The 13,013-nt window shown below is 39.0% G+C and overlaps 1 protein-coding gene across 15 annotated transcripts in view; it reads right to left on the bottom strand.

Moving 5' to 3' along the window:
- FAT1 (FAT atypical cadherin 1) overlaps positions 1–13,013 on the bottom strand; it is a 131,578-nt gene that overhangs the window by 39,170 nt on the left and 79,395 nt on the right. For all 15 annotated transcript variants that reach the window (XR_011534282.1, XR_011534283.1, XR_544649.2 and 12 more), the window contains exons 4-9: positions 12,277–12,338; positions 8,779–9,108; positions 8,220–8,430; positions 5,399–5,538; positions 476–751; positions 132–342 (exon numbers count right to left, since the gene is read on the bottom strand). Coding sequence is in view for 10 of the 15 variants with exons in the window: in XM_008518629.2 (XP_008516851.2) it covers positions 132–342; positions 476–751; positions 5,399–5,538; positions 8,220–8,430; positions 8,779–9,108; positions 12,277–12,338 (1,230 nt within the window). In the remaining 5 variants the exon portion in view is untranslated. The remainder of the gene's footprint in view (positions 1–131; positions 343–475; positions 752–5,398; positions 5,539–8,219; positions 8,431–8,778; positions 9,109–12,276; positions 12,339–13,013) is intronic.

The following is a 13,013-nucleotide window of genomic DNA, read 5'->3' as shown; positions in this document are numbered from 1 at the left end:
GCTGAAGATCAATTTAAGCAATTTTTACAGTGATACACAGAAATGCTTCAACATCTAGAACAAATTTTAGATAAGAAGTATACTTTTTAACAAGTGCCAAGTTAGAAATCTGTAGAGTGCTCCAAAAATACCTGATTCGATGGAGTACAATACTTCAGCATTTTTCCCTTTGTCCTTGTCCAGAGCTGTAACCTGCAACACGACTGAGCCGACAGCTGCTGACTCATAAACCCGCCCTTCGTAGGAGGAACTCGTGAACCACGGGGCATGATCGTTCGTGTCACTGACATTGACAACGATCCTTGCAAAGTTGCGCTTTACAGGGACATCTTGATCTCGTACCTGAAAGAATCAACCCATTATCAATCCCGTTGGGGTTTTCCTTACAAATGATTAAAAATCATCACTCTCAAACACACAAAACCCATCAGAAAGCAACGGGTGGGGTGGGAGGCGAATGAGCAGAAAGCTGTACCATGACTGTAAGAACGTGCTGGTGAATGGCTTCATGGTCAAGTTTTTCAGAAGTATAGAGCGAGCCAGTCGCAGGATCAAGACGAAATTTCTTGAGACTCAACGGATCGATACTACTCTGCAGAGTGTAGATCAGTTTGTTTTTCTCATCCTTATCCAGAGCACTGATTTGTAAAATTTCCGTTTCTGGCACTGTGTCTTCAGGAATAACAACTTCATATTTTGAAGTAGAAAATTGAGGGCGATGGTCATTTGTGTCTATTACTTTGATGAAGACCTGTGATGACAAAATGACTCTCATGATAATATTCCTAATTATGATGTTTTCATAAAGAATCGGGGGGAAAAATCAGATGCACAGTGAAAACAATTGATTTTTTAGCAAAATAAAATACAAATATGAGAAACAGAAGAAACAAAAACCCAGAATCAAAAATAACTAAATTTTCTCATTGATATATTACGTATACGAGTAAGATAATGAAGACCTTTCTAAATTCTTGAGACTAACTTTGGAGAGAAAATGTAACACTTTCCACACACTTCTTTCTTAGATCTCTTAGGTCTCCACTGAAGAGGTATTTCTAGATTACTCATGTAAAGATAACGGAGAAGTTACTTTACCAGGATTTACAGAAGACTAGTTTCCTATATCAGATTTGGATCTGTAATTACCAGCTATTGAGTTGATGTTGCTGCTAGATGCTTTCCTCTTCTAATCTTTGAGACTCCAAATTCCTACCAATAGACTTTTTATATGCATAAAAACAAAAACTAGAAATATGCTTTAAAATTCTTATGTTTTTGTGATCACAAAACCTTCATATAAATAGTAAACATTCAATTCCTAAAAGCAATTTAAGTACATTGAAAAGATAAACTCTCTTAAACATGTCGACATAGAATAAAAACCTTAGAGGAAAAAAAGTAGATGTTAAAAAACTCAGTACTAAGCTAAAATTAAAAAAAAAACAAAACTTTGACAGTAAAGATTAATTTTCAGATTGAAAAGACATACATGGACAAGGCACAATGGAAATCACTCCTGATTATAAAAGATGGTTCACAGTTATGAACAAGAAATGTGAGCTTCGTTGGCTCATATGGAATGAGGGGTTCACTAATCCAAATGGCACAGGAGCCCAAAGTCCCAGGAAGGTATAGGTAAATTGTTAACCACACCGGTGCAGGCTTATGAACTAGAAGACTTTCTTTTTTGTGTGTGGGCAAGACTGGCCCTGAGCTAACATCTGTTGCCCATCTTCCTCTTTTTGCTTGAGAAAGATTGTCACTGAGCTAACATCTGTGCCAATCTCCCTCTACATTCCATGTAGGACGCCACCACAGCATGGCTTGACGAGTGGTGCTAGGTCTGTGCCTGGGATCTGAACCTGCGAACCCTGGGGTGCACAAGCAGAGAGCACAAACTAAACCACTGCACCACTGGGCTGGCCCCTAGAGGCCTTTCCATGAAGACTACACCAGTGTTCTCACAGGACACTAACACATCAGTGATGGATTTGTAACAGTAAACTTTACAGGAACACAAAATGCATTCCCCAAACCACAAAATGGTTTTATGTGAAAGTTATGTAAACATTTAAAACCACAGATGGGGGCCAGCCCCATGGAAGAGTGGTTAAATTCGTGCGTTCTGCTGCAGGTGGCCCAGGGTTTCATTGGTTCGAATCCTGGGCGCGGACATGGCACCGCTCATCGAGCCACGCTGAGGTGGAGTCCCACATGCCACAACTAGAAGAACCCACAACTAAGAATATACAACTATGTACCGGGGGGCTTTGGGGAGAAAAAGGAAAAAAATAAAATAAAAATCTAAAATTATAGATGCCTCACTGAAAGGTCAATGATGATCCAGAAGGGATGGCTATAAACCTAATTTCTATAAGTTAGATTATAGATTCATTTTCACTATAAATTTACAAATATTTTCTCATGGAGTGTGACAGAAGTTGGGGAGAGACAGTTTAATCCTGCTCCAAGATTAACCACAACTAAATGGGGATAGTCAGAGTGAAAGCAACCATTTCTGACAAGGCAATTCAACTGAAACATATCATTAGGCACTCACGTGCTCAGCACTTGCCTACATATGACTGAGGGTGAAAACAGGTGTATGACAGCCCCCGTTCCTCAGGATGCATTCTACCCCATCGGGCAATGTCTCACACATGCAAAAGCCTAATGAGGCTTCACACAATGACAAGCAAGGTTTTAGGAGCCCTGAGATGGTCTGGGATGTTCAGAAGGCTTTTGAAGCATTAGGTAAGGCTTTGCCTGCGTAGGTCTGAGGTTAGCAGATGAACGTATGTTGGGGTAGTGGGAAGAGCTCATCAAGGACAGGAAGCCAAGGGGTGGCATCGAACATCCTATCTCCTAGAGACTTGAGGGCAGGACTTAGAACTAGAGGATATTAAGTAAAGGAGCAGGGAGCACGTGGGATCGAATATGCAGCCTTGACTCCCGAGCAGAGGCTGGAGAACTACACGTCCTAGACGCTTGGAACCTGTCGATCAGCAGAAATGCACCTGTGCTCCTCTTCCCAACTGGCACACCATTCTGGTAGCAGGCCGGGCACAACGAATTGCAGGGATAGAGAACGGAGACAATAAGGTGACGCAAGTGTCAAGGAGGGGCAGATGAGAGCCCAAACCAGTGCTGATGGGCAGCAGCAAACGCTTTGTGAGCGCTCGCTGGGTGACAGCCTCAGAGGGCTTCAGGAGCAAGCACCTGTATGTTATCTCACTTCACCCTCAGGAGCACCCCAAGAGGGCAAAATCACTGTGTCCCTTTTCCAGATGAGAAAATGGAAGCAGCACAGTGGGTTACAGCCACTTGCCCACAGACAGCGGTAAGAGGCACAGCAGAGATTCAAACCCAAGGGCCCGCTCCAGAGTATGAGATGCTGATGCTCGAGAGGAACAGAAGGAAGACATGAAAGCAAAGCTGTTTCCAAGAAAACAATGTTCACTGGATTTGTAAGTTATCTTGAGACACCAGATAAAGGAAAGGGACTTGAATTCATACCGGTCAGCAGCCTCAGCTGAAAACAGCAGGACAGGAAGGCAAGACGAGCTGTTTCGACACAGCACTGGCACTTACATGATGACCCTGCCACTGCCCATCTCTGTGGAGGGTGTACCTTGGCTTCTGCGACAATGCTCTCCAAACTGCAAACACAGCATCTGCTGTGACTGCCAACCTCGATGCAGCAAAACCTGCTCTGATGGTTCCTCAGTGTTACCTACAAACCTGAATCCACCCTGCTGTGTTCCAGGGCCCTATCAACCGGGTTCTGATCTCAGAGTCTCTCTTCAGGTGGTATCTGCTGCTCTGCTCCCACCCAGATTACTCCCTCTCTGTTCTCACCCCAGCCTGGAAAGTGAAACCTAATTACCCATGTTCCCTTTGTCCCACATCTTAACAGGTCACCCCATGCTCTGTAACCATTCTCTGTCTCTCTCTGCAAGCAATTCATTAGGATATTATCAAGACCCTCTGTAAAGACCCAAAAAAATAATTTACAGAAGTATAAACGAGGCATTGAATTTAAGATATTCTGTACCCCTGAGAAAGGAAGACTAGAATATATTTCCTGAGTTTTATAGGAATTTTAGTCAATCTACACTGTATTTCATACTAAACTTTTAACCGTATAAAACTACAGTTATTGAGGAAGGGGTACATTGCTGATTATTGACTTCTGTAGTAAGTGATAAATGCTACAGGTAGATACATCATCTTTAGTAATGAGAACACTTGGCACAGAGGGCCATTTCTATTCATTATTTCCTTTTCCTAGATTTCTGGTTAGTGGATTATTTGAACTGGTCTACAGACACTTATAGTCTTTAAACATTTCAGAATTACCCTGTTAAATTTATTACAATTCTTGATGTTTTCATTCTCGTTTTCATGCTCTAAAGTCTAGCTTCTCCAATAACAACAGTTACCGACAAAATGGAAATTTTAATACTGTACTAGAACTTTTACATGACAATCTCAAAATGACCCCAAAGCATGGTACATTTATCACTTCTAAATACAATAAAAATCACAAGCATTTGGAGAAAGGAATAAGGTCTTTTCGCAACTGGCTTTAAATTATCTATTTGTTTATGCACTGAAAAGACAGAGATTTTTTATTCTTCAATGAAAATGATGAGCAGACCATCTGTCTCAGTGAAGATTTAAAACAGTATAATCTAAAGCCAGAAAAGTGGACTTCAGAAGTATTTTATTCTCTAAAATTTCATTTCTTCCTTTCACTTTTCAGATATAGCAGATTATACATAAGCTTTTAGCTTCCGCCATTCTAATGTGGGCTCCAAGAGGCCAGGATTTTCTTTCCTCTGTTCAGCTTCTGGAACAATACCTGGCACCTAACAGGTGTTCAACAAATTCTCAAACAGCCCACACTGAGAATCAAAGAGAATTAATAAGAAAGAAGAGAATCCAAATTTAATTTATAGAGGTTTAACATTTAAAGTTCAAATCCCAACAATCTGGCCATCTCTTAATCATCAGATAGGAACAAACAAAGATGTTAAAGCAATTATTAGAACAATTGTATCAGTTATTTTACACAGCCCTAGTTAAGGTAGCCAAGGGGGAAAAAAATCTGGAAAAAGTGATTTAAAAGATAATTAATCACTTTAACCAGCTTTAATGAAAATGATTTGGACAATTCATCCTCAACAGTGATACACTTGATACTAATGAAGTTCAAAATGAGTACAAAATTAAAAGATTTTGATGGCATAACATGTTGTGTTTTTTTCATAGTCTTCTTTCAAAATTTTCAAAACTTGTTAATTACATGCAAAACCTAAATCGGGATTTGCAGCAGCATCGGAATGTCACGTCAGTCCTCCTCCAACAAATACATCATTAGTCACTCACTCACCTGAGTGAGAATAGTGGTGGTTCCATCTGTAGCCTCGACTGTGAGGTTGTAGTTTGATTTCTGTTCTGCATCAAGAGGTTTGGCAACAATGATGGTTCCGGTGCCCTTGTCCACATCAAAGTGACTCTCATAGTTGCCACCTAGTTTAAAGTAGGACAAATAGAAAAGTAAAAACAGATGAAAGGATGAAAATCTGTCATTTATTTTGTGGCTTTCTAACTCTTAATGGCATTTAAAAAAACAACAGAAAACCTTCTGATATATTGGACCAAGGTGATTCCAAGGAGCTTCCATTTTGCAAGACAAGAAAAGAAGGGGCAATTCGAAAGACAATGCTGATTAAGGCAAAGTTGAGCCATAATTGTCAAGGAAGCCACCAACTGAGAGGAAGCAAGAAAGCAACGCTGAAAACAGAAAAACACTGTCAACATTGCCAATGAATTACTTTCAATTTGCTTTTTCAAGGGTTCCGAATTTCTCTTTCATTTATATCTCAGGAGCTATCTAAGACATCATTTAGGAACCAAAATTGGCCATTTAAAAGTTTACTCACAAAAATTTTTTGTGACACTTTGAACATACAGCCCTAATAAAATAACTACTAAAAACAAATGTTAACTTCGAAAATAATAGTGCTAGTTAACATCAGTTAGTCCTGACTCTCACACACTGTGTGAAATTTTTTCCCATTGTTGTCAAACACAAAAAGCTTAATGAGGCAAAAGTTTCTGTGCTACTAACATTATCCAAATGCATTCAATTATATTCTCCATAAAACTCTCTTTTCAACTCCACTGACCTTGAGATACTTATATCAATGAATTGAAATGGAATGAAAACAAAGGCTTAATATCATGATGAACTTCTATTACTAAATCTACCCAGAAAACAAAAAATGCACACAGAAAACAGTGTTTAGTTAAACCTAAAACCAAAGATCTGGGGATGTATGAAAAAGATTATGCTTGCAACTGGAATGGGGGACCACGTGCACACCACGAAAAGGAAAAGCAATGAAAGACAGTCACTGGAAACAAAAAACTTGTAAAAATTGATGCTTTCATTTTAGATCTCATAATCTGAGGCAAATTATGCGATCTCAGCAGATACCTTCTGCTGTACAGTTCAGGTCACAAGTCATCTGAAAGATGTAAAACACTTCTCTAGCAAGTGTGTCTCCTGGCACAGCCAAAAGGAAGCAAGCAAGCATGGAAGGCAAGCACAGAACAAGGGAGAGCCATCAATCAAACTGGTTCCAAACGCAGTCAGAATTAACCGGTGAAGGACACACTGGCCAGCAGCAGCCTGCTCATCTGAAATGCAACAGGAGTTAACAGAACGCAAAGCAACTATCCTGACTGTAGTTAGCTAGGAAAATAATCTTTTTTTATTCCTAAAACTAAACACAGATGTTGAAGACATCAACAGTTTCGTATAACGACCAAATTTGGGAGAATGGCCTGTCTAGGGTGCAAGTTCAAGGGGTAATGCGTGTACCAATTGCAGCCGGCGGTCCCTGTAGCCTACGTGCCATCAGCTTCAACCTGCTGACACAGCACTTGGGGGTAGGGTGGCTAAGGGGTGGACAAGGGAAAAGGAATACGAAGTTGACAGAACCAGTGATGAATCACGATACATACTTTTGATCTTCAATATCCTTATAATTAAAATAGTGTGAATAGAATAAAACAAGCTAAGATGTCAAAGTCTGACATAATTTTTTGTGTCTGTGTGTGAGGAAGATTGACCCCGACCTAACATCTGTGCCAATCTTCCTCTATTTTATGTGGGATGCTGCCACAGTGTGGCTTGATTAGCGGTGCCAGTCAAGATCCAAACGTGCAAACCCCAGGCCACTGAAGCAGAGCATGAGAACTTAACCACTACAGCACAGGGCTGGCTCTGCAAATTTTTTTTAAGTATGTTGGAGAATAAGGTATCACATTCCATGTCTAAGCTAAATTCAATGACAAAAAAAAATGGAACAAGAAGAATCAGCTTAGGCATGTAATTTTTATCACAGGATGATTTAATCTAGCAAACCCTGCTTCCTATTGAAAATAAGGTAAATAAAACTTAAAAAGTCATAGTTGGCACTATCGTTTTTAAGTTATACAAGTGAAATTTGTAAGCTTATTCCCTACAAAATACTGACATGCGACAGTCACATAGGCATAGTTATTTTAACCATTCAAACCACATTCACTAAAAATAGTAACATGCCATGTGTTACATATCAGGAAGGAAAAACTAAGAAGCTGTGCTTCTGGACCAAAACATTTAGATTTCTCTGTAGCTCCTTGATGCACTTTTAAAAACATTATTTTTATATTAATGATATGGTAACATAGAGTACCTTTTTGTTTGTTTGTCTGTTTTGTGGTGAGGAAGATAGGCCCTGAGCTAACATGTGTAGCCAATCTTCTTTTTGTGTGAGGAAGATTGCCACTGAGCTAACATCTGTGCCAATCTTCCTCCACTTTGTATGTGGGACACTGCTACAGCATGGCTTGATGAGTAATGTGCAGGTCCACACCTGGGATCTGAACCTGTGAACCCTGGGCCACAGGAGCAGAGCATGTGAACTTAACTGCTGCACCACTGGGCCAGCCCCAGAGCACTTATTTTAAACAAGTTTAATATACGTTAGATAGTATGAAAAATTTTGCAGTCAAAATACTGCAGTTTTACAGAAAGTCTCCACTTATAGTTCTTCCTTCCAATTTTAAAATCTGAGATATGCACAAAATCAGGAAACCGCAGACAGGTTCTCCTCGGTGTGACCTATACAAGCACAATGAGAACTAGGAGGCATGCTTACCAATGATGTCAAACCAAAGAGGTATGCCAGGAGGCTCGACAGACAGGACACCAATCATGTGAGCAACTGGATCGCTCTCCATGACAGTAAAGGTGAAAAACGATTCTTCAAACGAAATTGGCTCCAGGGATGGTGTGGGTTTGGAGATCCACTCAATATGGAGTCGAGTGGTTGATGACTTTTGGGGGCGACCATTATCAACTGCTTTAATCTATAAAATATAGGCAGAGGGAATAAAAACAGCCAATTAGAAAGGATGCCCCATAACTGAAGCATGGATTGGTTTGGTCTTAAACTGAATCAATCTCAAATATTTCATATCTGTATTTGTATATTCTACATGTTTAATGCTTGATAAAAAGAGTGACCTCTTCAAGAGTGACACTCAACATGAATACTAACTGGACTGACAGTTGGAAAGGGAAAAGCAAACTCATACTTCCCACTGTTAGGTCATGAATACTGAGGCTATTTACTGAAAAGTTATAAGAGAAGAGACATACGACTAGATTAATAGTCAAAGTATATAAGAAATTCAAAGACCAGAATCTTCACTCACCGAAAGAATATCATATTCTCCAGCTCCAGAAAACTTCTTGGAGGAAACCACTCCAGTTTTGGGCTCAATAAAAAATTTGCCATGCTCATTTCCATCTTCGATGCTATAGGAGATTTCTGCATTGGGACCTTCATCTTTGTCTGTGGCGATAACACGGTAGAGTGGCTCGCGCCTGGCGTTTCTTTCTCGTTCTGGTTTTTCCCGCTCTGGGAGTCTGATTTTGTAGAACTTTTGCAGGAACTGAGGTTTGTTGTCATTTTCATCCAGGATTTTCACAATTACTCTTGCAATGGTTGATTTGGGAGGACTACCATTGTCTGTTACAGTTACCTGTTTTTGCAATGTAACAGATCAACAAATGTTTTTAAATCATAGTATATAAAAAGTGACGATCTTCTTCCTAATAATGATAATGAGCATTTGTATGAACCTGTACAGTTCCCACAAGATTATGGCCCATACCTTCTCCTTTCATTCTGACAACAGCCCTGTGCAGAGGCAACCACCACATTTTCACATAGGGACTCAGGGAGGGGGGCGAGGGCTGAGAAAGACTTGGCTGTGAGCCCTGCTCTCTCCTCACACCAGCTCTCTTCCTCACCCCACTGTAACTGTAACGTGAACGTCATCAAAATGCTAAGCTATCAAAAACTTAATCTTTTTAAAAGGAAGAGGTACATGAAGATTTTGCTTTTAAATATTTCAAGTCCTCTTCAAAATAATATACACCCTAGGGGCTGGCCCCATGGCCGAGTGGTTAAGTTTGCGCGCTCCGCTGCAAGCGGCCCAGTGTTTCGTTGGTTCGAATCCTGGGCGCGGACATGGCACTGCTCATCAAACCATGCTGAGGCAGCGTCCCACATGCCGCAACTAGAAGAACCCACAACGAAGAATACACAACTATGTACTGGGGGGCTTTGGGGAGAAAAAGGAAAAAAATAAAATATTAAAAAAAATAAAATAAAATAATATACACTCTATATACTTTAAAATAAAATCTCCACACACTGTATTAAAAAACTCGTTTTTAAGTTTCATCAATAAAATAAGCTAACTCATCAATTTAAAATCTATGTTAAGTAGCATGCCATTTAATCTACCGGTAATCATTTTATTTTGTTTGGCTCTTTTCTTGTACAGAGGTTTTCCATGTTGAGTATGGTGGACATAAACATTTAAATTTAAGACCAACTTATTAAATAAGATTTTCAGTCAAAAATATATAAAATTACTTTCATTCTAAGTAAATTACTCATGTATTCAATTTAGCAATAAAGATCAGAGATTCTAAAGGACTGCCCCGTTGAACGCTTCTATATGCATAAGAGGCAATTTCATCCTAGATCAAATGTCCCTTTTTACTCCAGTGTGGACATGAAAAGTAATGACCTTAGTAATAGTTACTCTCCCCTCACCCACATTCTCCCAAATTAACTACTGCAATACTACAAGCATTACAGTGGGCTGACGTTTTCTGCGGAACTCTTTTCCTTTTGAAGAAGGTAGGTATAAATCCTGTTAGTGATAACAGTGGGAATGTGTCCTGAAGGAACTTGTCAAGAGTATTTAAGTAAAGTAGTTGATTTACTTAAAGTACAGGATTCCCCAACTCTCAAAATAAAAATTACTAGTTTAATTTTAACCTCTCAAAACATTTCCTTTTCAGTTTTTTATATGATCTTTAGGAAAAACATAAAAGAAACAGAACCAACGCTATGCTTTTTAATATTCATCACCAAGTTGATCCTAAGTTTGGGTCCAAGAACCAGGAGCCAGTAACACAGCTTTTAACATGTGAGGAAAACCACTCTCTTCTTTAAGACAGTCCAATCAATGCCAGCACTGGCCCTCGAAAAGACCCCCACAAAAGGTCTACAAAAAAAATACAAGATATGTAAACAATTACACACTCTTATATCCTATCAATGTCTTAATATTATCTCCAAAGTCCTAAGCGTCTTACACCTGCTCCCATGCAGACTTTGACACTCACTGAGAACAGAGGGCTCTGGAGAGAGGTATGCCGTAATGGGTGTGCGGTGCCGGGCTAGCTAGGGTGAGGGGACGGGGGCAGGCTGCCAATGTGTGCAACCTGCTGCTCTGGATGTTTTGCCATCTGTCTATTTTCTTCAGGAACCATATTCCCCCTTCTGTCAATCCCCGTCGTAACTCAACAAAAATTCAAAACTCTGCTCCATCATCAAGAAAATGGATTCAGGGGAATTTTGCAACTTAGGACTAAACCCGTAGATATAACACATGAAGAAATTACTAACTGTAATTGTGGCTATGAAACCACTTTTTCTGGATAGGACAGGTGTACATGTGCGTACATGTACATGCGCATGCGCGTGCACACATACTATATAGCTAAAGAACTAAATATTTCACTGACAAAGTTAGAAAATTCTGACCAAGGATGAAATGAAATTAAGTAGACAGTATTATGAACAGCAATGGTATAAAAAGAGAGAACTAAAAAAAAAAAAGAAAAACCACAGTTTTGAATTTTCTCAGTTGCCCATACTTCTAGAATAGGAGAGTGGTGTGGATAATTCACAATGAAATAAAAGCACTTGGCTTTTTCCAGTTCTGGCTCTAATAGTCACCACTGGCCTTTAACATGTGACAGAGAAATGTCAACAGGAGTCACAGGTTTGTTCTGCTCCGTCTTCCCTCTGCACTGGCTGCCTTTTCTCTCAGCCTCGTCCTGGTTTGCAGGCGATGGCAGCCAGCAGCCTCGGCAGGCCCGAGGCCACATTACACTCTACCTTCTTCCTCCAAATTACTCCTATCCCTTTCCCCACGACATATTTACTGTCCACTAGAAACTAGGCGACCAGCAAATGACAAGCTGTGTCTCCTCTTCCAAGGTCTAGAAGGCATTTTAAATTAACCACGAGAATGAGGAGCCTTATGAGAAGAGAATATCTCAGACGAGCACGTGTCAGACGTCAATCTACTGTTATTTTAGAAATTTGTAAAAAGCACAAACTTTATATAATTCCATTTAAAATACATAAACAATGCAACTGTTTAAGAGCAAAAAAAAAAACCTGGAAACAAGCTAACTACAGTCAAAAAGGCTGAATAAGATCTGTTAATATTAACATAAATATATCTCAAAAACATAATACTGAGGAAAAAGATACAGGAGGCATAGAGAAAAATATCACTTATGTAAATGAAGATGAAATTCAAATAATATGGTTTTCAGTTTCGTTTGGTGTGTGTGTGCATGCGTAAAGTACAAAAATTAGAACAGAACTTATGATAATGGTCGCGTATCCCGTGGACAGGAAGAGGGCATAAGACGGACATGAACTATGTTCACAATGATTTCTTCAGCTTTCTTTTTATTAATGACCTGAAGCTGACATAACAAAATAGTTAGAACCATGAACATTAGCGATGAATACTAGTTAACATGTACAAGATTGCCCCTTGCCATGAGACTGACAATATTTTAAAAATAATTAAAAATAAAGAAACGCTTACTTCTAATATGTGTTCATCTTGCTGCTCTCGGTCGAGTTTCCGGGATGTGGTTGTGATGAGACCTATAAAATGATAACAGTTCATTAATCCTCACAAATAAAGTCCATTACAAAGTACTGTAATTGAAACCACACTCTGAGCGTAAAAGTCTCAGCGAACTTTTAATTTACTCTGACAGAAAAAAATGCTTAATACAGGCAATTATTTTCTTTACAAATAACATACTTTATCCTTTCTCCTTTTAATGGTTCTTAAATCCACTCGATCAATGACAGTATTAATGAAGTAGAAAAACTCAAATGAGTTACATTTTCTATTTGTTTAGTAGTTTCAATATACATTTTGTTGGAAAAGTTTTAAAAAGTGAGATAGGTTATCCAGGATTTCATGCTCATCTGTATCTCCTTTAAGTGTGGCAGAGATGATTAATAACTGACAGAAATCACTTCCATAGCTACATTAAAAAGAACCATTGGAAAATACAATGTTGACTATGATTTATTACCTTTGACTCATCGACCCTCAAAAATGAAGACCTGTTATAAAAACTAACATGATTTTCCAGATAATGTTGCTCAAATAAGAATCATTTAATTTCTAATAAAAGAAGAAAATAAATGATTCTTCAAAGAAGTCCTATATTCTTTATTTCTTTGATTTTTCTATCAAACTAGAATATCTATAGTTTCAGTCTCCCTCTAGAACTTTAATGACTGTCTGCTAAATGTCAACATATT

This window comes from Equus przewalskii, chromosome 28, assembly GCF_037783145.1.
Source record: "Equus przewalskii isolate Varuska chromosome 28, EquPr2, whole genome shotgun sequence".
In the NCBI taxonomy this organism is placed as follows: Eukaryota; Metazoa; Chordata; class Mammalia; order Perissodactyla; family Equidae; genus Equus; species Equus przewalskii.
This window is presented reverse-complemented; position numbering and strand designations above follow the sequence as displayed.